Source organism: Zonotrichia leucophrys, chromosome 7 (assembly GCF_028769735.1).
Source record: "Zonotrichia leucophrys gambelii isolate GWCS_2022_RI chromosome 7, RI_Zleu_2.0, whole genome shotgun sequence".
NCBI lineage: Eukaryota > Metazoa > Chordata > Aves > Passeriformes > Passerellidae > Zonotrichia > Zonotrichia leucophrys.
Window position 1 is genome coordinate 17,451,320 of NC_088177.1, and position 24,916 is coordinate 17,476,235.

Here is a 24,916-nt window from a genome sequence, read left to right on the forward strand (position 1 = left end):
GCCTTTTTCTGCTCCTGGCTCCTCAAAAAATAGTGCTTTACTAGAAGACATGGGGGAATACTGGAGGTACAGCAGCAAGCTGGCAGAGCCCCAGTGCTGCCTGGTGTTAGTGCCATACACAGTTCCCAGTGCCTTCAGGAGCCTGTGCCCAAGGGGAGACTTAAATGAAATAATTTTCATTTTAAACAAAGACCAGAATGGAGAACCTCAAGCAATTACAATAAATGTTAATAACATGTTTGAGAACAGAGCTTTTATTCTTAAAAATATTCACCAACTAGAATGCCTCTCCTGAGAAAATAAGAATGTCCTCAACCTACAAAGGAATAAGTGGAAACTGGAGGTGCTTCACAGCTATTACCATAAAGGATGGAAAATCCTGGATTATACCTGTAGAATTTAACTTACCTTAACTGCAGCTATAAAAGTTATGCAAATTAAAAGGTTTTTTTAACACTTGAAAGAGTTGATAAAAAAATTTACATCAAAGATAGACAGGCATGCTTACCAGACTGAGTATGTCCTTACCTCTGTTGTTAAAAAATGTGCAATTTTATCATTCAGAATGATGAAACCGCCATCAAAACTCACATCACCATCCACGGATTTCAAGTGGCAATGGAGACAAAAGCTTCTGGACCTTCCACCATTTAACAAAGCAGCATTCACATACTCTGGTATTACATGGTTGTATAATGGGGGGTTTAGGCCCAAGAAGGCATAAATTTGGGTGTTCCTCATAGGTTTCTTACCCTGTGCTAACTTAATATTTTTTTGTACTTTAGGAACTCAACAGACTGAATGTAGAAATATTTTTAATCATGAAAATAAGATAAAAATTACTTTCAGCATAGAGTAAGAACCAATAGTAATTTTACACAGTTGCTTCATTTTAGCTTATTGAATATCAATCCTGAAGTGTTGTGAACCATAAAAAAACAACAAAAAGACTGTCATACCTTTCTTTATGCAGATGAAGTTCTCAATGTATTTAAATTAGACTGTTTCAGCTCATTTAGCAGTCTGTGCATTTTACAGCACAGATCACACTTCAGCTGCTAATGCTGTTGGGAAGATTCACTCCTGTTTATTATGGAGACACTTTATTTACGTGGCTTAAAAATTAGTGCATATCCACAGTTTGTTCCAGGAGAGATTGCAGCTTATGCAGCAACTCCAATCCAACTTTTATAACCAGGTATGCACTGGAACAGTACCAGTTAATAATGCCCACTTTGTGGAACTACAATAATGTTGGGAAAAAATATCAGACTAAAAAAAAGATAACTAGAAACAGCATCTACACAGAATGTAACATTAAGTGATGCAGAGATGGAACATCTTGAGAAAAGAAGGCACAGCAAGTATTTGTCAAAAATCCTGCTGAGGCCAGTTTCATTGCACTACACTTAGTCCCAGCCAGATACCACTTCAGTGGTCAGAACTGCCTCCATAAGTTTCTGCTATAGCTGCTTCTGGCAGTTTAAATTGACCATTCTCTCTACGTGAGTCATTAGGTCCAGAGAAGCAGCACAGTCTTGGAATTAATGAACCCATCAGTCCCACTTAGTGAGCACTGGTTAAGTTCAGTGCATGTGAAGTGATTCCTGAGAAGTGATTCCATGTGCTGCTCCATGGCTGTGCTCCCTCCCTAGCAGGGACATAAAGGCTGTCCTTTGGCCAGTTCCAAACCACACATGCAGCAGGCATGTTTGCATCCTTGATTAAACACAACACAGAGGAAAATCACAACCCAAACAGATTACTGGTGCTCTCAGTACCAACTGACCTACTGATCCACCCCTTTGGAGTGACATTATTTGCTAATGCACACACAACCCCCAGGCCCTTGCATGGCAGCCTAGAGCTCATTCCAGCTCCTCCTATGAAATAGCCTGAACAGCACAAAGAAACCCACACAGAAGAATCTCTGGAAAGGATTTCCTTCTACAAATATTCCTCATAAACAGAAATTTTCACTCCTTCAGAACTGATGCTATTTTAGTTCTACAAAATCAAAGGCTTATACAAATGATAATGTTGCTTTTCACAAACAGTAAGAGGTTACTTGTCCAAGATAATGTATAAACATTGGACTGTAAGCACATCAAGTTACATGATGAATATGATACTTCAAATTTTCCAGTCTGTACGCCAGCCACCAGCCAAGGTGGAAACAGGAAACTGTATGTGTATTTAGTGTTTAGGAATAACACATTTCATCTTCTAGCAGGTCATTGTGGAATCAGATCTACATTAATCAGAATCACATTTTTACATAGCTCACTGCATGGAGAATAGCAGAGAGGAACTCAAGGCAACTTTCTGCAGTTGTACCTCAACTTTATCTGTAGATTAATTCTGTAGCATGCCAGAACACATATCAGAAAAGATGAAGAGGCAAAACAGCAAGAAACACACAGAAATATGACAGCACAATTCTGACTTACCTATGTGATAAAGTCCTATCCAGTCAGTTGGATCTACTTCTTCCTTAATATCCCAGAAAATGATGAGGTTCTGAGACTGTCCCAAGGTGTACTCATACATGCTGGCTGTCAAACTAGACCTGCTATCCGAGGTCACTAAGTCAGTGTCACTGTTGGCCCGCTGCAAGTTCATGTTCTCAGGCATGGTGCCCTGCGAGGCCAAGCTCTGCAGGTTCTCGGGGCTCAGCGTGTAGCGGAGCTGCGGGTTGCGGCGGCGCACGAACAGCAGGTGCTCTCGCGCTGAGCTGGCCATCTCCTCCCCACGTCTGTCAACTCACGTAAAAAAGTTGTTGTTCAGAGATCTGGAACAATGAAGGAAAAAAGACAGTTTTAGGTGAGACAGGAGGTGACTCAGTCAGTTATTAAATGGAGAAGTATTAGTGCAAAAATGTTCCCACAGAAGCCTGAAACAGAGCAAGTAAAATCTTTTTTTCATTGCTCTACCACTGCAAAGAACTTCGTTCTGCAAAGAACAGTACCTATTTACCTGTACATTAAAAAACACGCATGATTCACTTACAACAAAATTCAGAGTTAGCCATACACCATGAAATAACATTTATAAACCAGAAAATAGCAGAAAGCGAATCGCCCAAGACAATCTATGAAGAACAGCCTCAGTAACAAAGCTAATGTAAGTGTGGACTTGAGAGTGAAGTAGCCTTAAGAGCAAAGATATAATGAACTTGCCCTGTACCATAAAAATCCCAGCAGTACATGATGTTTATGGTAGTTTCAACAATACTCTCAATCACTGTGTGATCAGCATGAGTTAATTGTAGAAGATTGGATGTAAGGTTGGACACATTTCAGCAGAAATATTGTAACCCATATTTATGCTACTATAAAATAATCTTGTAAGGATTTCATCTTATAAGGTACAAAGTATCGCTTCTGAGATCCTCTATACCACACAAAAACATGTCAAACCATTTACTGAGGTACTTTAGATTAAAGATACATATCAAATTAGTCCATTCATCTGTGCAGTCAAATTTTTGTTGTCCTTCACCATCCATTACAGAACAGAGGCCTTAGAAATTCAAGGCAATTTCTTCAGCAAAGGGGCTGTCATTGACTGCTTTCCTCCAGCCCTGAGCAAACACTTCCCTGAAGTGTCTTCCCTGAAAGGGCCACGCCAATATCACCACACAATACATTCAGAATCAGAACTTGTTATCCATTATCCATTACTGTCTATATTACTACATCTAAATTCCTGTCATTTGAAAAGAAGCCCTCACATTACTCACAACTTGCAATAAATCATAACTCATCTTCAATTTTCTTTTCAATAATGTTTTAGTGTATGAACTCTTCAAGAATACAAAAAATTTTCTGCTGTTTTTCAGCTTTTCTTAAATGGGAGATGTTTTGAAACACTAAGAACTAACAAAGAGGGGGAAATAAAGTTCAATTTTTCCAGTTGTGTGCAGTATATCATACACTGTATATGATTCAGCATCAAATAATGCAGAGAAGGAAGGAAACAAAAACTCAGTTCAATAATTCTACATATACAGAAGTGACATAGAGACAACCACATTTACTTCCCAAAGTACATGACACAGTCTTTCCTGACATGAAGAATATTTTGGCTGCATTCACATCTTATTTCTGGTGCTGGATGTCAGCAGGGCTCACTATTTCCTCTCTGCCATGTTCCTCCTGTACACTCTGCCCCTGACATAAGGGTCAGAGAGAAAAGGGAAACTTTGGTTAAAAAGGCCATTTTAAATGAGAATCAGGCAAGTTAGTATCTCATTTCTCTATGCAAAGTTTTATTCACTAGATCTGAAAATCCAGAGTGCTTTGAGACCAGAAAGGTTGGTAAGAAACAGCCACCACCTTCCCTACAAGCCATAATGTGAAACACACAGGGACCAGCCTGTGATGTGACAGCACACACTACATTTAAGTGTTCAATACCACACTGACAGAGTTCTATCCCTGAGTCAGGAGGTCCCAATTTTTGCTCTGAGGCTGCCCACCACAGCAAGCAGCCCTGCCTGGGAACCACGGCCCTCAGCACCACATCAGGCAGCACTAACAGACAGAGAGTTATTATGTTTGTCTCCTGTCCCACAGCCACAGATCTGATGTCTTTGAACTACTGTATGCAATGGTTTTATGGCAGTAAAATCACTGCAAAATAAGGGTTGTGAAGGCAGACTACAGGTTAGAGACAAAGTTTTAATAGGAGGGATGAAGAAATTTCCTTCAGCTGCAGAGTCTTACACTGTACCTAGGGCAGAACTGGCATTTGCTGGAACATATTGAAAATTTATATGTAGCAGATGGACAAACTCATCTATGGTTAAGGACACGTGAGAATTAACTTGTACTAGCCAGGATTATGCCACAGTTTGAGAGATGAAAATAGCCTGAGAAAAACAGACTCCTTTGCAACAGTCCATTTTAACTCCTTTGCAACAGTCCATTTTCCTAAGTCCCAATGGCTATCACTCTGGTGAAACACATTAGTTTCTGAAAGTAAAGTAAACCACAAATATAAACGCTGGCTAACTCGTTTGATCCCATTCATAATTCCAAGTGTGATCCAAACAAACCACATAAAGCCACTGAAATCAATTTGCTACCAACAAGTTAAAACTCACATGTAAATGAGCTGCTATTGCATGTAAAAAAAAATCAAACCCCCCAACAATTCAGGACTCGTAAGTTTTTACAGCATCTTCTAAATCATTAAAAGCGGTTGTAAAGGGGCTCTCAAAGGAGTCCTCATGCCAGATAATATTCTCCTATGTAGCATGTCACAGTGACATTAATTAAGAATCTTTTTAAAGAGAGAAATATAACACTCATATGTAAAAGGGGAAAAAATAATTGCCATAAAACCCAATCCATAAGAAGTGACAGAAAAGCAAAAAGAGCCACTACCTCAATTATTTCCAACTGAGAAAAGAGATTAAAACCTTACACAGTGCCTTGCTGCCTACAAAAGAAATTAGTTCATTGGGTTAACAACTCCTGATGTCTGTCATTAATAACTAACAGAACATTAACACATAGATCCTACTGTAGACTGAAAATAAGAATTATCCTCCCACCTTCAGTTCCTGCTAAGCACCACTGACACAGCATTTGCACCCAGACTACGTTGTAAAGACGATGCCCAGGATTAACTGTGTGCACCTGCCTTGCCATGAAGGTTCAGCTCACCAGGCTGAATACAATCAGAGCAGTGATGTCAGTATCACACCAAGCTGGTCAGGCATATTGTTTCATGAAGGCAAACTGAAATGTTCAACCTGAATTAAAAGCATAGGAAAATACAGGCATTCAGGAAACCAGCAGATACTAAGTTTAGCGAACTGTTTCAGTAGAAAAGTGAAACCTGTATCAAAGCTGCTTATCCATATCACAGCATTTTCTTCAGTACTTGACAAGAAGCTTAGAGAGAACTAGAACTGATTTCCTCTTAATCTCTAAGTGGCCCAAGTTCAGGATTATTTCTATCTAAATATACTCCCCAATTACTAATCATAGAGGGACTTGAACTGGGAAATAGTTCCACTTAATGCCCAACATACAGATAGGAAAAATCCTCTTGCCCGACGTTCTTCACTAAAGGAGATTGAAAAAAAATGTCAGCCCATTTCACACAGTCAAATACTCAACAGTTTAAAAAAATCCATGAATGGAAGTCCAAGAGTTCCAGCACAGGAATAAAAAGAAAAAAATAAATAAATCCTACCCCACCATGCATAACAAGCCTGGGTTCACATGCTGCCCTGTTTATCTTACTCCTAGCAGTGATTCATTTCTTGTTTATGCAGCGCTCTTTGATGTGGCTGACGGGTGCTGTTCCCAGCCTCTTCCCACAGCACTTAGAGCAAAGCAGCTCCGCAGGGCTGGCCGCGGGCAGGGCTGGCCCGGCCCCGAGCAGGGCTAACCCCGAGCAGGGCTAACCCCGGCCCCTGCTCCGCGCGGGGCTCAGGGCGCCGCCGGGGCCGCGCTCATTGACCCGCCGCTGTGCCCTTGGGTCCCGGCGCCGCTGCCGGCAGAGCCTCCCTGCCCTGGGCTGCGCCCCTCACACGGCGGCTCCGCTGCTCTGTGACACCCAAATGTCCCCTTTCACGGGATCACTGAATCACTTAGGCTGAAAAAGACCTTTACCAGCATCCAGCCCAACCATTAACCTAACACAGGTTCACCACTGTCAACGTCTGACAGCTCCTTTGCTGAACAAAGTTTCCAGAATATTCAATGTAAACCTCCCCAGGGGCAGCTTGAGGCCATTTCCTCTGGTCCTTTTGCCTGTTACCTGGGAGAACAGACTGACACCCAACTTCCAGAAAATTGTGGAGAGCCATAAGGTTCCCCTCAAGCCTCTTTTACTCCAAGCTAAACACCCCCAGCTCCCTCAATCCCTCCTCTGGACCTTCAGCAGCTCCCTTGCTCTCCTTTGGACACATTCAGATCATGCTTGGTGTGTATCTCTCAAATGCCTCTCCCATGCTGAGATAACCAATCCCCATAATTATACAGGCTGAAGAACACATTAAGAATACAAAGAACAGAAAACATGCTGGTTTTCCAATTACACACTGCGTGACACTGCTTTGTTCAGTACAAAGATTTATAAATGCTACAATATAAGGTTCAAACTGACCATCTGTCTGAGCTAAAAGTGGCTGACAAAATGCTTCTTGAATAAATTTAGAATTTGGAGATCATTCTCTGCACAGAACTCAAAAATAGCACATTTTCTGGGATAAGGTAGAACTCCAGTCCCTATAGTGGCTTCAAAGCTGCTAGGAACTCTGGCAAAAGCAGAATAGTCAGAACTCACTGTCGGCTGCAAAACCTGCCTGTGCAGCTGGGTGATGGCTGCCCATGACTCACTCGTACGCTCCACCACTCTGCACTCACCCTGCTTCAGCACTGAAGAGCTTTTCTCTCCTCCAGAGCTGCTGTGCACCTCTGCCAGCAGGACAGATGGGCCTTCCCGGCGAAACTCAGCAGCTACTTACTCAGCATGATCATCGGGAGCTGATCTGGCCTGAGACAAAGCGATTAACTGGATAGCTCTTTAACTCAATAGCTTCCTTTCAGGCCTGTATTCTACTATTTCAGAAAGCTGATTTGGTCTATGAAAAATAAAAAGTAAAATAAAATAAAAATACAACAAAATAATAAAATCAGATAAAGCTGGCATGAGGCATCCTTTTCACTGCTGACAAAAATGAGAGAAAAGCTTCATCCTTCTGCCCAGATATCATGTTCTTGTTATTCCTGCTGGAATATTTCCAAGCATTTCTACTCATCAAGTTTTCTGCATTCCACATAACTGAATTTCTCTCAGAAGGTATTTGACTGATTAGCAGGATTTTTCTCCATTAGCTAACATTCTGTCAGATCTAAGTTAAGCTAACACATTTGGATGCCTCCCATTCTATCACCAAGATAAAGATGAATATAAAAGCTGTCACAGTATTCAAGAGCCAAGAAAAATCAGTTCTTCAGGATCTCTATTTTTCTCCACTGATTAACAAAGAGAGGGTAATAAAGCTTTTTCACTTACATGACCATGACTATATCCTAAGTCTTAGAGATTATTTAGTTCATTAATTAATAAGCTTGTATCATATAGTAGAAATTTAATTTTATTCCAGATCATGAAATTCAGTATTTCAAAAATACAACTGCCATCATATTACATAACTGCACAGTTCTGAGCATCAACAGCAGGCAGAAAGTAATGAGATCCATCAGCTAAAATACAGTCCTAACAGTTCAATATTGCTACCTGGAATGCCTGAGTGCTCAATAGGTCTGCATGTTTTAAATAATTATTTATGCAGGTAGATGATACAAACAAACCCAGGGCAAGAAGTGATCACTGAAAACCTAGAGAGTTTGTGATCTGATAAAAATCAAAAGAGAGATGTCATCAACTGGAAAAATCAAATCATTACACTTCTGACACCATTTTTCTTTTTAATTACAAGGAGACTCAAGATATATCAGAAACATTAAAAAGGAAAGAAGTCTCTGTTTTTTCCCCTCAGTTTCTTCTATTTTACACATTTGACAGTAAATTTGTATTCACTGTTTTTCCCTGAACAGCCAGTTCTGGATATTACTTTTATATGGGGAGCTCTTGAAAGATATTAAAAATTATTGGAAGCTACTGTCACAGCTGACACAGGACTTACATACAGCTGAAATACTAAATGTTCTTTAATAGCTCTCTTTTTTAATGGAATAAAATTAAAAGTTGCTTTAATTCAGCTTTAAATTAATTATATAGTAACTGTCTTGAAATATAAATTGTTCTTTCCAGAAGCATAGAGACAAGTAAAATTCAGGAAAAATATTTTTCTGCTGATCTGCTTACTTCCTCCTTCAACAAAGCCCCCCAGACTTTCATAATAGGACAATTACTGGATACTCTTAGAAGCAGCTTAGCCTGAAGCAATGATGATGAAAGAACTTAATAAATTTCCCAGTTCCAGAAACAAACCTCTATATGCATGATCTTTCAACCAGATTTCCTTTTTAAGCGAGAAAATTGCCAAGAAGGTCAACTTAAGCATCTTGAAAGACACAGCACTTTGAAGATCTTCTCCCAAGAGAGATGTTTTGACTTTTCCATTCAAAGGATCCCCACAGGAGTGCCAGACTGAATGACGTGCCTGACACTCTGCTGGCTGTGCCAGGGAGCTGGCCTCCTTAGGGGAAGAGGCAGAGCTCCTCCAAAAAATCGTTCAGAGGACCAAAACCACTCTCTCTTGATCTGTGGAGGAAACTGCAGTTACTCCAGACTGAGCAAAAGGGGACAGAATTTTGTTGGGATGTCCTTTTGCCTTGTTGCCCTGCTCTGAGCCATGAGGGGAGTAAACTGTGCTGAGAAAACTCTGCCTTCAGTCTGCTAGTTCATCCTCTGAACTCGCTGCTGGGAAATCACAACCAGAAACTTCTGGAAACTGGACTCATGTCTTAAAGTAAAGCTAAAAATTACTGCACTGTAATTTGACAAGGATGTTGCTGTTCAGGAGAGGGAGGAAAAAAGGCAAGAACGTGTGCATGCATCTCCAGTCTGCTTTGGACTCAAACCTGGTGACTCAGCTCAGATGTTAAACATCAGCTCAGATTACAAAACCACCATATAATTTAGACTGGCTGAAAATCTACCCTAAGGGAAAAAAACATATAGTTCAGCATAAACATACACTTTAAGAAAACAGTCCATTCATTATTTGGCCAGAGAATGGCCCAATTCATTCAGTATGTAAGAAAGTATCTATTTTAATAGATTTCTGTACAGTTCATTTGTAAAGTGAGTCCTACCTTGTATCTACCTGGAAACAAATGTCACTTTCATATGACCTTAGCTTCTTGAGTAGGGCTTCCATCTGCTACCCAACAATGGCAACTTCCTTACAGCAGGCGGAGGTTCCTGCTCAAGCCTGACATCATGGCCACAAGTCTGAAGAGTTGTGCATATTTCTGGCAAGTCCACATAACTTACTGCATTTATTACCAGGCAAAAGCTTCAGCATGGAGCAAGCTGGTGTACAGCACACTGGTGTACAGCACGCTGGTGTACAGCATGCCGGCCAAGAATGAAAGTCACAAATACCTGCCCAAATCCATACACATCTGCATAGCCCAGCACCCTACAGTTATCCCAGTTTTGGAGGGTACTTACTGATGCACTTTGTGGTCAAGGAAGACAAATGTCCATGTCCCCACAATATTGTCCCCACGGCTCAGGTGAAGTAAGAAGCCCTAAAACATTTCAAGGTAACCCAGGCACATGAACTGTGGAGCTGAACACTGAGAGCCTGGATAGCCTGTCTAGAATTGTAAGGAAGGGGTTACAGAGGGTTCATCTAATCCCTTCAGCTGCAGCTGCCAGGCTGTGAGATCCATCTGGCCTGCAGATGTATCTTAGCATTGCTCTGCAGACATACAGGAGAATGTCAATTGCCTAAAATTCATTCCTGTCTTTCAGTGAAGTAGCAATAAAAGAACTGCACATAAATTTAAATTAAAAATACCAGATAGGCTCCTATCCTCCAGACTACTCACATAAGAAACAAAATCTGACTGGAGCTTGTAGGGCAATTTCATAGCCAACAGGCCATGTTCCATATTATATGCCCTCCTTAATCTCCTCCTGGTGTGGCAACTACTGTACCCAAGTTTGTTTATTTCAGTAATGTTTTCTGCAGCACCACCCCTCAGAGTGGAGCTCACAGCTGAGGCAGAGACTTGAGGTACAGCCATGTAGCCATTAAACCCTACATATTGTGAACTGTGGCCTGGGATAATTCACAATGCAATGGTACTCTAGAGAAACTTTAAAACCAGAATCCCCACTGCATTTGATCTTGAGTGTCCATGACACAGCTCTATCTGCTGCTCGTTGCTGTTGATCGGTTGTTTCCAAGAATTTCCCTTCAAGTACTGATGCAGCTGCTCTCAGTTTAGACTTCTGATGCCAGGTCACACAATCCAAAATACAGCCCCCTTCAAATGTCTATACTAGAGACAAATTTTATTCTCTATTAGACCTCCTTTGTCACAGGATGGGAAAATTCGAATTCAATTATTCTGTGACCAAACTATAATATATGCTCATACTTACATATGTGAAAGCCTGCAGGAACCTATAAATGACCAAAAAAAAAAAAATCAAAAACAGGTAACCCATTCAACTCTCTTGAAATCCCTCCTGTCCTTAGGACTTCCAGAACATCAGCAGCAACAGCCCACAGTTACCCAATTATAAGTTTTCTCCCAAGGCTTTTTCACAAGGGAGAGTAAAGACCAAAACACAGAACTTCTGCAGAAAATAAAAACTTAGCATTTGCCTTTTCAGGAAAGAAATAAACACCGAACCAGAAGAAAGAGTACAATGCCAAAAAGCTTGACAGAGAAGATGTATTCCTTTGAAAAAAGAAAGGAAATCTGCCAGGCCAAAAAAGCCACAATTCAAAAAGCCATTTATAAAATAATGCACTTAACAGAAGAAGCAGTACAATTATTTACTGCTTACTATGAGAGTAGTTCTGCAGTTTCATTCCAAGTCTCTGCAACCAGTACCCAAGCAGAAACTACTCAATGAGTGTCACATCACTGAATGACAACTGTATTTTGGTGATACTTAACAGAGCCTGATTTAAGCATTTATTTGGCAGTTATTAAAACCTGGTGTATTTATATTCAGATATGCAACAAGCATTTCTATGCATTCATTTTAACTCAGTTTTTAACTGGAAATCCATTCTATGCTGATGGAAATCCTTGGAACATATAATGAATATGAATGAGCATGCATTGTTTCACCCATACAAGCCCAAATCCAATACAGTCAGTCCCATTTTCAAGCCTGTTTGAGCTCAATTTTCTACCACATAAAAATGATTTCACCCACAAATGATAGCAAACCACCACAGAGCAGGTACATCTCTCACACAGAGATTCTCACATTTCCAGGGAACACAGGAATGCTGTTTCTCTCAAAGCAGCACATGCTCCAATTCATGATGCTATTTATTCAGTTTTGTCACAAAGGGGTATTATCAGCTTGAAAAAAGGCATTTCTTTGTGCAAAACATGCATCAACTGACTGCAAATTTGAGAATCCTGTAACTGAAACAAGTAGGTAGACTAAAGTAGAATAAAAAAGAGTGCCCATCAGTCCATGGCAAAGCAATTTCCTTGACTCTCCATTTTTTCAAGTTCCAGCCTGGTAAAACTGATCATAGTGTGGGCGTGGGAGATGTTTAAAAAAGACTCAATTGGTCTCCTTAAAGAACAAAGGAAAATTAAAAACAAAACCAACCCAAAGCTTTGTGTACCTAAGTCTTATAAATAAACTTGTAGATACAATCAGTAGATGAGGAAAACAGGAAACAATTATTTTTAAGAACTGACAGATTTTGCTGGAGTGAATTTAAATGCTGTCTGTACAAATGTGAATTTCCATCCTTCTGCCCCTTTTACCCTTTTGATATTTCAATTTAGATCATTTTCCCAGTTATAATCTTCCCCCTACAAAGCCTGCACTTCCATAAAGATTTGAGGAGACTCTTTGGATGAATTAAGACATGAGAACATTTCTGCTTGTCTGCAGTTTAATGGAGCTTTTTGAATGAATGAAACTCTACGAAGCAAACATCTTCCAAAGGCATCCCTGACACTAAGAGGAGAAGAATGATGGTCATGCCAGCCCAAAAGCAATGGCTTTTGCCTGCTGCCTGTTCCAAGTATGTCCTTAAGGAGGAGGTGCCACTACCAAAAACATGCCAATATTATGTTTCTCATATATATATTTTCAAGTTCAACTTAAGGTGCCCAGTGTGTTAAGTCAGAAATATTACAGAGAATTAAACAGCTATGAATGCAATCTTTGCAGAAACTGCAGAGACTGAAAGCCCTAAACATTCCTCCTCCCAAAAACACCCGTTCTACTTTCTCTAAATCACTTCCTTATAATCCACAGAAAGAGAGCCCAGAATAAGAAAAAAAAACCCAAATTGTTTGTCTGTATTAAACACATATGTTGATCTTCAACCTAAATAAATCCAGGTAGAAAGTCAGCAGGGCTGTATATGAAGGTGCTGATGATACCACCCTCTCTGCACACAGGATAAATCAATTTTAATTCAAAACACTTCAGCTCTAAACCAAACCAGTTCTGTTGCTTAATAGCAACAGTTTTGTCTTTTACAAACCACAAAATAGAACCATACAACATTTTGAAGTCTAATAACTTGTTTTAAAGAATGAAGCTTGCAGTCTTATGTCCTACTTCAGATTTTCTTCCAAAATATGTTTTACGTCAGAACTTTGTGCTTGAAACACTATTTCAGAACTCTTAGGTGCCAACCAGTTTACTTTTTTTTTTTTTTTAACACTAAAATAATTTCAAGGAAACCTTTTAGCTGGATAGTTCAAGAAACAGAGCACTTTATAATTTCAGTAAAAAGAAGTCAGATTGGTAAGTAGTTACTGTGCCCTGGATAAAATCTCTTCCACAGCTGTGTGAGTCAGATTACTTAATTTACACCAACAGTTTATTAGGAGAAGATGCCTGCATTTTTTGAGGTGCAGCAAGACATCAGTGGGACACTTTGACATATTCTATGCCATACAAATTCCCTCTCTCCTCAAAGCTAGGAGCTCCGAGGAGGCACAGGCTATGCCAGGGAACAGCCTCAGAGCCAGAGACATACACTAAATCTCAACTAGAAAGGAAGAGAGACGGACTGAAGAAACTTCCCCTACTTAACAGCTTGTTGATTTGCAGTTTACAATCCATAACCACACTCAAGAGAGGAGAAAACCAGTTAGGAGTCCTAAGGAGCAGCACTCTGACAACAAAGATGCTCCTGGGGTAACTGGAACACGCCTTCATCACTCCCAAATGCATCCCAGGGCACACTTGGCTGTGTCTGGTCTGTGCTTCTGAGATGAGGAAATTGTTTGTGCTGGAGCACAGAGCACTGAGGAGTTAGAGACACCAAAGCCATCACCAGCCGTGCCCCTCTCCTTGCAAGTACACCTTACAATTCATTATTTAGTTCAATGAGCACGTGCTGTAATTTCTTCTCCTTGCAGGATTACTGCTGCATTTGCTGTTTTCCTCAGTTTCTGCAGTAAATGAACCAGAAATCTTTCAGAAGCTAAATGAACAATTAATGAAAAGACAACAATACAAAGTAGGCTATATAAAGATGAGGCTTATTATGAATTAATACTTTTACTATTAAATATGCATGAGTTTTTAATAAGTAGAGCTAAAAATAGAGCCGTGCATCACAGGATTTCTCCAGGCTGTACAATTTTCATTCATCTTCATCCTGTGAAGAAATGGACCATTGCTGAAAGGATTCTCACTGCACATTTTTGCATTGCTATCACTGGCCCTAATTCATCAATCCACAAAAATCCCCAGCCTCTGGGATCTTGGCATACAAGATTCTGAACAGCTCCACCCTCTGCCATAAAGCTTGCAGGAATGTGCAGCAAAGTCTGCCCATCCATCTCCCAACAGGCACAGGTCTCACAGCCCAGTCCCCATCTGCAATTTGTGTCTTTAGAAAGAATCCATTAGTAAGAAGACTCCTGCATTGGTTAACAATCAGCAACCAGCAGCAGATGTAGCTACTAGACTTCCTAAAAACCCTGAAGTAACTACTTAAATCTTTATCTTTTCATCTCAATATTTCATTTTCAGAATAAATGTGTTCTCCTCATTACTTTCCCCCCACCAAGAAAGGAAATCTGAAACTGAGCCAAACGCATCAAACTTTCTGATTGGATTTTAACATTCGTTTTTAACATCAAGTCCTGTTCAGATGAACAAAGGATTTTAATAAAGTTCTGGAGGAGGTGTACACATTCAGGAACACACCCCAATTCTATATACATCCACCCTAGGGCGTAGGTGCTACAGCCCCAGGAAACGGAAGAAGATTGAAATCAGTGTTTATAAATACAGTCAAGAAATCCCAGCACACATACCACCAAATTTATAAACAGAACTTCAGACAATCTCATCTGGAGGCCTAAATTTCCTACACTTATTTATGTTGGGGAATTTATTTTTATTTTTACATGTTGTGTTGGGCCTTCATGTTTTTAAAGTGACCTTGGTGTGTTTAAACCAAAGGACTTGCTTTGATTGAGCTGAGTAAAGAGTTGCTAATTGCTGTGTGACAAATGGAAACAAAGAAATCATGGCACACTTCATCCTAGTACCATCTTAAATTACTCTGAAATCTGTATTTTAAAATTAATTGTTTGATTTTGAATGTAACTTATTTTTCATTGTGCAACTATAAAATGTAATTTAATCCACATCAGATATATTCCTAATTAAAAAGCAAAACCAATCCACATTACAGCAGAGGTAACTTTCAGCATTTTATGGATGAAGTTTTAAATCACATACCTATTACCATTTCAATCTTTTTTCAGGGGGAACAGTAAAACAGGTGCAATAACATGATAGTGATGTTCAGTGAAATGTCCTTGGCTTGCTCTTTATGAAGACAATTTAGGATCTGAGCTTTGCATAGACATACAGCTACTTAAAACTGATAATTCAGATTAAAATTCACATGATTTCTTGGAAACCCAGAATATTATATTTCTTTCCCCCTTCTCCACATACAGCCTAGTAAACACTCGAGATTTATCTTTGCTTTTCTTATGATGCATTATACTCATAATAATCAGAAATCCTCATTTTGTCAGATTTTTCAGAAACAATCAGCCTTTTACCACTGAAACAAAAAGAAATTGACATATTTTTTTTATTTTTGGTGTCCTTACTATTTACAAATGCATTTTGGGCTTCAAACATACTGTCCTCCCTCCCCTACCATCCAGGATCCAGTTGCTCAGTATTGCCTTTTGGACTTAATGTCCAAAAAGAAGACTGAAAATAGCTATATCCAACATGATCAAAACCCAACAACATAAACAAAATAAAATATGAAGAAAATTGGGGGGGAGGGAGGGGAAGTAAAAAAAAAAAAAAAATACTGCTTGGTTTTTTCCTTATTAATGGAAATGTCCCTGCATTGTCCTGCATTTGGGAGTTGACTTCACAAGGTCACCTTCCCAAAAAACAAGATGCAATGCAGTTTTCTGGTTAGATAATGTCACTGCCACTGTGTCAGCCCTCCACTTGTGCCAAATTACCACTGCCAACCTCTGTTGTAGGTTATTACTAAGCAGAATTAAAGAGAAATCACTCAAAACAAATGCCCACATACTGACTGGACTTGACAGTTTGCCAAAATTACAATGTCATTTTTTGAAAAGATATGAATGAAGTCTCCTATCAACACTGCTGGCTAGCTGATGGATTTCTATGTAGTTTGAGACTTTGATTCTTTAAAATTGTTGGCCTAATAAATTACATGACCATACAATTACAGACAATTTACTGTTTATTACCATTAAATTGTTTTATCCCTGTGATGAAAGTCCAGTAGTTCAGTAATAAAAGATTTCAGGTTTAGGCAACCACCACCAGGTTTCCTACCAGCACTTTTAAGCTGTTTTTCCTCAACTGCAGCAGCAGCACAATCAAGCAGAGGATGCTGTTGTACTTCACTAACAATGCTACACCTCCACCACTCTGTAATGCAAACACAACCCTCAGATTAACACACAAGCAAGTCTTACAGCTGCCAACGCCAAAAACTCGTGGAGCGTGCTGGAGCTGCAAAGAACACCAGTTTTAGAGAAAGCAGTGGTACAACAGAAAAAGACATTTTAAAATAATGCTAAAGCCAGAAGCTAAACCCTTCAGAAAAATCAAACACCATAAAAAGCAGCATTGAGGTATTCTTGCTAATTGCTCACAACCAAGGTCTGGGTGACAACACAGGGCTGCTGTTGAAGGGCAGCAGTTTTATGGGCACTGAGAAAGCAGACCACCCATTCATTCCAAAGGCTTCACTGGAATGCCCCCAATACACATCAGTGATGCCAACTGCAGTTGGAAAAGGAGCACCTGCTGGAAACAGCTCAGCAAGCCTCTAATACTAATAATGCAACATAGCCTGTATTAGTTGGCTTCAAATTAATAGCCATCCTCCACATGGCAAAAGTGTTTAACCCAAGTGTCACAATATTGAGCCACCAGTTTGTCATCTCCCACTAGCACTGACTGTAGGAAACAAAGCAGAATATATTTTAAGTCCTTTACATAATTACTTTAACTCCATTTCTCCTTGATCACCAAGGAACATCTACCACTGTCGCTGACACCCCATCAGATGTTGCATCTTGTCTAAAAGAAAAAAAGAGCTTCAATTATAGAACATGCTATTCTCAAACTTACTTTCTAGTATTTCTTATAAGAAAAAAATTGCTTTACAACTGTGTCCAACCTAACAGAGAGGTAAAAGTGGTTCCCACTGCAGCTGACCAATAGTCATGACCAACTCCGAGCAGATTTACGTGACATACACTCACGCCAACAGCTTTCCACAAAAATAACTTCTTAAACCTATTACTTCACTTCTTGGCATTTCCTACATACTTATCACCAAAAGTGCTGGGTTATCAACCCCCATCTGTACTGCAGTGGATTGGCAGTATAAATTTGGATCATCCCTGTAATTGTGTGTCTCCCTGAATACCTTACTTCAGAGCTTCAGCTCCTGAAGCAAACAGCAACAGAAGACCCAGCAAAGGTACACCTGGAGTGGCACAGCATGTCTGTGGCATACAAGGGTTAGGGTATGCCACTGATACTTCTGGTGCAAGGGAAAACCCTAGGAAACACTCCAAATTTCAATGCAAACTGGCAAATACTTATTTTAGAATAAACACAAAGGACAGGCACATACAACAGTAAGAAGTTTCAAAACCAAAAGATTGCAAAACCACACAAGATGAAATATTAAAATTTACTTTCTCTGCTATGAGCCCCAGAGATGTAGCAAACCTCTCAGGTCCTGAACTACATCCAGGAGCAGCCAGAGGCTGCACGTGCCTGGATATGTCAAGATAAGAAGTGCTCAGTCTGGAACTGTCTCCATCTCTCCCAGGGCACTCGCTGGCCATCAGGGCAGGGAGCTGGTGCTGATCTGCTGGAGCTCAGCTCTGCCCAGCGGACGCTCAGGGAGCATCGGCTACACAAAAGCAAATCGATGGGCTGATAAAAAGTGTTAATAGCACACTTAGTGGTTGGACAGACTGTTCTGCAGGGGGAGAGATGCGGTAATTAAAAGATCAGAAAATACTGCCACAGATCCATCAGGGAACTTCCACAAGGGGCAGAAAATTAAACCATTTCCATGTCATGCCACCAGCCTTTCAGAGCTAATCAGAACCTGCAGTTCTTACATTTCACTCTTCTCAGAGTCACTTGTTCTCTTGTGTGCACAGGGAATGCAGGGCGTCCCCAGGCCCCAGGGGTTGAAAGGTGCTGGGGCTTTAGGCTCTAACCACGTCCTTGGAAAAGCATTATGCCATGGGCACCACATCTGAACCAGCATCCAGCTATGATGGATACACTGAGAAATGTCTGATGAAGTTCCTTGTTAGTTTGTTCGTGTTTCATTTTTTAGCAGGCATGCCTACTGGAAATTTAAGCCACAGGGCAGTACCTTCTGCTACCTACAGGCTACTGGGAGGATTTAATCAAGTATGCATGATATAACAGGCACTGAAATTCCTGGAGATTACAGAATGCTGCAGAGGGTGTCACAGGGTGTCATACAGCCAGGCAACAGAAATAAAGTGATTTAAGCATATGAGACCAGAAAAGCAACTAGTGAAAAATACATGACTCCTTAAAGCTAAAAAGTATAATTTTGGATATTGTCTATATTTAGTGAGCAATAACCAAACAGATCTAAATATAACAGGAGCTCTTACAATCTACCTACAGACTGAGGAAACTTTTCTGTGCTAAGGCACAAATATGTCTTCCAGTTATATTTGGTGGAGCACACAGTAAAATGCAACTTAGCATTATCCAGAAACGGTGTGGCCAGTGAAGCATTATTCCTGAAGTTCCAGTTCCAGCCAGAGGATGTTTCCCCCCAACATTTACTGGGTCACCTCAAGCACACACACACACACATCTGCTGAGCAGGTAAAGGGCAGCTCCACATCTGCTGAAGCTACAGGACCCTCTCTGCCACACTGGAGGGCTTGGGAGCAGCAGCAGGTGGGAAGGCTTATCCAGCACCAGGGAAAAGCTTAACATGCATTGAGCCTGAGGTCTTCCAAATAAAAGAGCATTCTCACGACAAAAAAAGCTCTAACAAAACTGAGATATCACTTTGCTTTAATCATCAAATGAAACAAGCTCAGAAATACATTTCATGCAGCATATATGATTTTACTCACGTCAAATTTTCAAGGTGAAGATGTCATTTCCTGCAAGCACCACTAACTCTAAGCTCATAACACACATGAGAGCCATAGCTAACGTGGTCATTTCTTCTTACCTAGAAGAATTTGTAATGATTCCATTATTAATCCACAGTTGGAGTTCAGTTATGACTAAACTCTTCCATTATTAACAGATTGACAGTGGAATATTCAGCTTAACACAATCAACTCTCTCATGGGCATTAAACAGTTGCTCTGTGGGTGTTTTTGGAGCTTTTTTGGGGGGTTGGTTCTTTTTTTTTTTTTTTTCTTTTGTGTTTGGTTGGTGGGGTTTTTTAAGCATTATGATTTCCAGTTAGTCAAAACCACGGTGTAGACACCCTGCATTTCATAACATGCCATTCTTTTTGCTAAAGATGAAACTAGAAGTAGGTGAGATACTGGAAATACAAGATCTATTTTACAGCTAACATCAACCTCACATAATCAATAGTTAATCAACTATTCAACTATTCAACAATTAATTCAACTATATCACATAATCAACAACAATAGTTGCATTTTACTTTTAAGAGAATTGAAGTTCACATAGTGCAGGTTTTACTAGGGAGTAGAAAAGGCAGAGTGAAGAGGTGTGAACTGGTCAGAGGAATACGGGTAATAAAGTTTCTTAAATAAGGAGATTCCCAGGACTAAATCTCTGGTCCCAGTATTATTCTGTGAAATCAGTAAGAAAATCACAGAAATGATGTTACTTTAAAGACTGTTTTTCATTACTTGTAGATTTGGGGCTCTTCCTCCTCCACTTGCTTCAAGGTTCCTTATCAGAATTCGTCACCATCATCTTAACCGTCCCTGAAACACCTTCTGAAGTATGATACACTAAGAAAATGGTTTAAACCCTCCTGACACATTCAACTGAGAATTTCTATATAAAGCTCTCCTCAATTCTCTTTCACAGTATCCCTGACACCTTCTGTAGTTGACACCTAAGAGACGTTAGCACTGTATTGCCATGAACTATGTGAATATTTTAAATTACTTTGAAAATATTTATGAAAAAAGACTGAATAATATTGTCATAATTCATATTTTTGATCTTGTTTCCAATTACTTCTTTTTAATACCTACCACTAGGAATTAGGATTTGAAAAAAACAAATGACAGAACATTATGAACAAGCTACACTGCCAGGAACAGTTTTCCAGAGCCATGTTTTATTTGAGAGAACTGTCACTCTTCAATAAACAGCAGATTTCATTAGCATGTTGTTTGTTAATTCATACAATTTGTGTATAATCAATGAATTAAACTGATAGAACTACCTTGAAATGCATAATTGTTTAGAGAAGCAGAAAACTCCTAATGATTTACTCAATACAGTACATTTACAAAAGGAGACTTTGAAATTAAAAATTAATAAGCTATTAATAGGATGAGACAGTTTGTGACTCATTGTCTAACAAAGGAAGCATGTCAGGGAACAAAAAAAGAAAGAAAAAAAATCACTAGACTCCAAGTATGACTTTTTAAAGCTATATGCACAAGCAAGTTATTTGAGTTACTAAACACAACAAGGTGATCTGTTCTCCAAGGAGACAAAAATCAACAAAAAGAAGTAAATATGTCAACCTGGAACACACAACCAACGTGTTTTGTTCACCACAGCCAGCATGGTAAGAACCAGCTGTGTCAAAAAAGAAGTCATGTCCTGAAAACCAAAGGAAAAAGGGAGAAGCCTTCTTGCACATAGCTAAAGAGATCTCTCCACTAAAACATTTTGTAATGCTTTTTACTACCAGTTTTTCTGTTTTCCTGAAATTTCTATCCTCAGTGTGGATTTCAATTCATCTAATCTCACATCTGCAAGCCAGAAACTGTAACAGAAGAAAATGCATGTTTTGATTGCCAAGGTGTAGTTTGAAAAAAACCACACAAATCTTGCCCATACTCTCACCATTCTCTTTTGACTCATGGAAAATATTAGTCTGTGCCCTGCAGGATGTAGAAGCATAATAGTTTGAAACTAAGCACTTGATTAGAGAGACTGAAGTTTATTTCAGCAATGGCTCTCTAAGCTAACAACAGTACCAAAATTCTTTTAAAATTAAATACTTAAAGTGGACTGCTCTCAAATATTGTGGTGCTTTTGATAAAACCCAATTTATTTATCAGGAGAAACCTACTCGTTTTACAATACTTTCTTATCTAACAATAACCTTTCTTGTGCTACCCTTCTTGTGAGAAAAGCTTTAACTAAAGGGGCAGGTATTGCAGCTTCAAGGATCTGGTTCTAGCCTGACCACATCAGTATTTTGCCCAAACTCTTAATCTCACAGTGCATTATGAATTTTAGAGCTTACAGCTACAGGCACTAAACACACTCACAATCTGGCATGCTTTCAACATTCCCTTGATTTCCTTCTCCTCCTAAAGATAAGAGTCTCAAGTCTTTATAGTCACTTTTTAGGAACAGCATTTTTCCATGCCTCTAATTGCCAAAATGTATTGCAGTGATCAAGTGCACGTTCCTAAGGCCCTTTGATGCACTATAAAGGGAATGTCTAAGTTTGAGGCTTATCATGCTACTCTTCCAGCACTTGATATAGATCATCTGAACACAGTGAAATAAGTAAAAGGAAGACTCATTGGTCAGTCTTTTTCATATATGATCTGCTCCTATGCAAAGAAAAGTGTCCCATATTATTTCTCCAAAAGAATTCGCTCTCAGAAAATTATTTGTAATGTTTCTGATAAACCAGTACAGTGCCAGCAAAGTTGGCCAAAAATAATGGAAGACTAGTCCAAATTCCCTAATTTGGAAAGACTGCCAAACTCCCCACAGTAAGTGGCTGACATTCTCTATTTTTATGTCAAAATATTTATCAGCTTTCCCCCAACAACTGCTACACTGACTTTATAAAAGCAGTAGTCAATATCTGTAGTGCACTGTATTGCTCCATATGCAATGTCTTTCACTCTGAACCCACCCATGTTTCTGAAGTAACACAAATAAAAAAGATTAGTACAATATATACCAAAAACCCAAACACTGTGGGGAGTATCAGCCGTCTCTGCCTCTCCCACCCAGCCTGTCTTTGCCTTCCTTTCCTCTGCTTCACTCTCTGGCAGATTGTTTTCTGTCACCTCAGACCAGGGATGGAGAACCCTTCTCAGCCCTGCTCTCCCAGGGCACAGCTTTCAGGCAGCTCCCCAGAGGGGCTGAGCATCCTTCTGCTTTCCTTCACCCCTCCACCAAAGCCTCCCCCTGCCTCCTCTCTGCCACCCTTCTGGGAAAGGGACCCAAAAACCCAGAAAATTATGCATACTATTCCTAAGGAGTAAATGAATTGGTTTGACCTCAGATAAATTACTACTTAAAAAGAAATAATGTTTTATAACCTCCTCAAAATATTCGTTGTGAATTGCCACAGAATTTTTCAATGCAATCAAAATACTGCTATATTGTGGCTGGGATTTGAGAAAACTCCTTTCTGTTTCTGGTAAATGCATAATGTAATAAACTCAACAACCATAATCTAAGAGAACAACTGAATGCAATCAGCAAAAAATCAACAGTAATTTAAGTTTTCCCTGCATCAAGGTATCTGTGGTGGTAGGAGAGAAGCACTATGTACAGCAGTCATTTGGCTCTTATCTCAAGTGTTGGGGTTCCTCAGTAATGAATCTGACTTTATGGAAACACTAGTTTCCTAAATGTATTTAAAGAGGGCAGGAGAAAGAGGAAGGCATTGAAACACTAACAATTCATTAATTCAGCACAGATCACAACTGGAAATCAGAACTTCCATCACGTGTTTTCAACACAGTTGATCTTAAGGTCACTTACTGCATCACCCATTGCTGGGTCCATACATACACGCACTGAACAGAACACAAACACAGTATGGTAACACCTTCATTAGTCATTTTTCAATAAACATCTTAGAGTAAGAATTAAAGTACCTTATTTAATGCATATCATATTGTTTTCATCTCTATGTATTACTGCTATGGCAAGCTGTCTAAAAAACCTGCCTTCAGAGACAAACTCAGTTACTATCATTTTTTTGCATCATTGTACAGTTAAGACCAAAATGTTGCATAAGCTCTCAAATCTAGAACAAAACACTATTGCCACAGTTCACTATTGCCACAGTTCATAAAAGCTGTTTATGCTCATACCAGCCAGTTAAATCATGCTGGATTGCAATGGATGTATGCTCTCTGCAATTGGAATGAATTCCACACAGGAATATCTCTCAGGTCGTACTATGACACTGAAATAGTCCCAAATACACAAGGAAATTTGTATTCACAACAGGTGAGTAGATGCATGAATAAACTGAAGTGCTGTTTTACATTTTTAAAAAATTTATACAAACTTCCAGCACAAGTATGTAAGTCACGAGTAGCAAACAAACCAAAGTATAAAAGATTGAAGCTGCTTTCACAAAGCTGCTGATTTCAGGAGGTTTCAGATAGGACACGGCATGGATAGGAAATCCCAGGGGAGCTTAAACTCCATAAAAATATATAATCATATTTCCTTCTAAGAAGCCTTCCTCAAGAGATGTTTTGCTAATTCCTTTCAGAGCCCACTGCTTCACTGCGTGAGCCCAGACCTCTCTCTCCTCCTGTGCCCCGGGGCTGCCGGAGGCGCTCCCCTCCCCTAAGCCGGGCTGAGAACTGCGGGCACCGCGGCTTCCAGCAGGGAATGCTCGGCTCCGCACCCCTCACTCCCTCCCCGTCACACTGACACTTCTAAAAGGTATTTCCTGAGCCTGGGAAAAACAATAGCGTGACACTGAAGCTGGTTTTGGCACGGCTTTGTAACGCAATGAGCACACAGCGCCCTTCCACTGCTCCTCACTTGCGCCGCTCCTGCTGCTGTGCAGAGTAAATCATTCCTAAATTCAGCACTGGGGAACTGGCAGTGAATTACTGGCTACAGTGTGCTGTGGTACATCATAACAATGTGAGTAGAACTGTTATGAAAATATTCATGTTTGCTTCTTAAATATTAAACATTGATTCAATAGTCCTAAAAAATGTATCCCCTGTAACCAAGGCAAGGGGAGCTGCCATGCAGCTCCATTCTGACGTGCCTGGATTTGGGATTTTCAGTTTCTGTTGTAAAATGAAAAGGATGTGTGTGCATACACGTCCACATATTTATACAGACACTTACACAAATGGAAGTTGTATTTTTTTTTAGTATCAAACTCAAAAGCTCAACTGAATAAAAATTAAGATGCTCTCACCTTGCAGTGGAAGCCCTTGCTCTAACAAAGCTCATCCATCAACATTACATGGATCCGTGTTTACCAATGTACTTATTGTGTTTAATTGTACAATCCTTATGCAGCACTTAGAAAAACTCATGGCATGTGTTCAAATTGAGTTGGACACAGGTACAGACTTCTAGATATTATATATAAATTAAAATCACTAGTGCCAGGATGAAGGAAGAAGCTTGTAACAGCCAATTTGTTAGAATTAAGCTTCCAAAAATATTTAATAGTGCTCAGGAGAATTGTTCATATAATTTAATGTCATTCATCCCAAGGTTTAGGTTCCTA

At 39.7% G+C, this 24,916-nt stretch overlaps 1 protein-coding gene across 6 annotated transcripts in view; it reads right to left on the bottom strand.

Moving 5' to 3' along the window:
* Nucleotides 1–24,916, bottom strand: part of HECW2 (HECT, C2 and WW domain containing E3 ubiquitin protein ligase 2) — a 149,347-nt gene that overhangs the window by 102,013 nt on the left and 22,418 nt on the right. For 2 of the 6 annotated variants that reach the window (XM_064717670.1, XM_064717671.1), the window contains one exon: nucleotides 2,451–2,791. In XM_064717670.1, the coding sequence (XP_064573740.1) occupies nucleotides 2,451–2,742 (292 nt within the window). In that variant the 5' untranslated portion in view covers nucleotides 2,743–2,791. Of the gene's footprint in view, nucleotides 1–2,450; nucleotides 2,792–5,560; nucleotides 5,583–6,207; nucleotides 6,230–8,979; nucleotides 9,001–19,349; nucleotides 19,369–24,916 lie in introns of those variants that run through there. The other 4 variants (XM_064717673.1, XM_064717674.1, XM_064717675.1 and 1 more) reach the window with 4 other exon arrangements.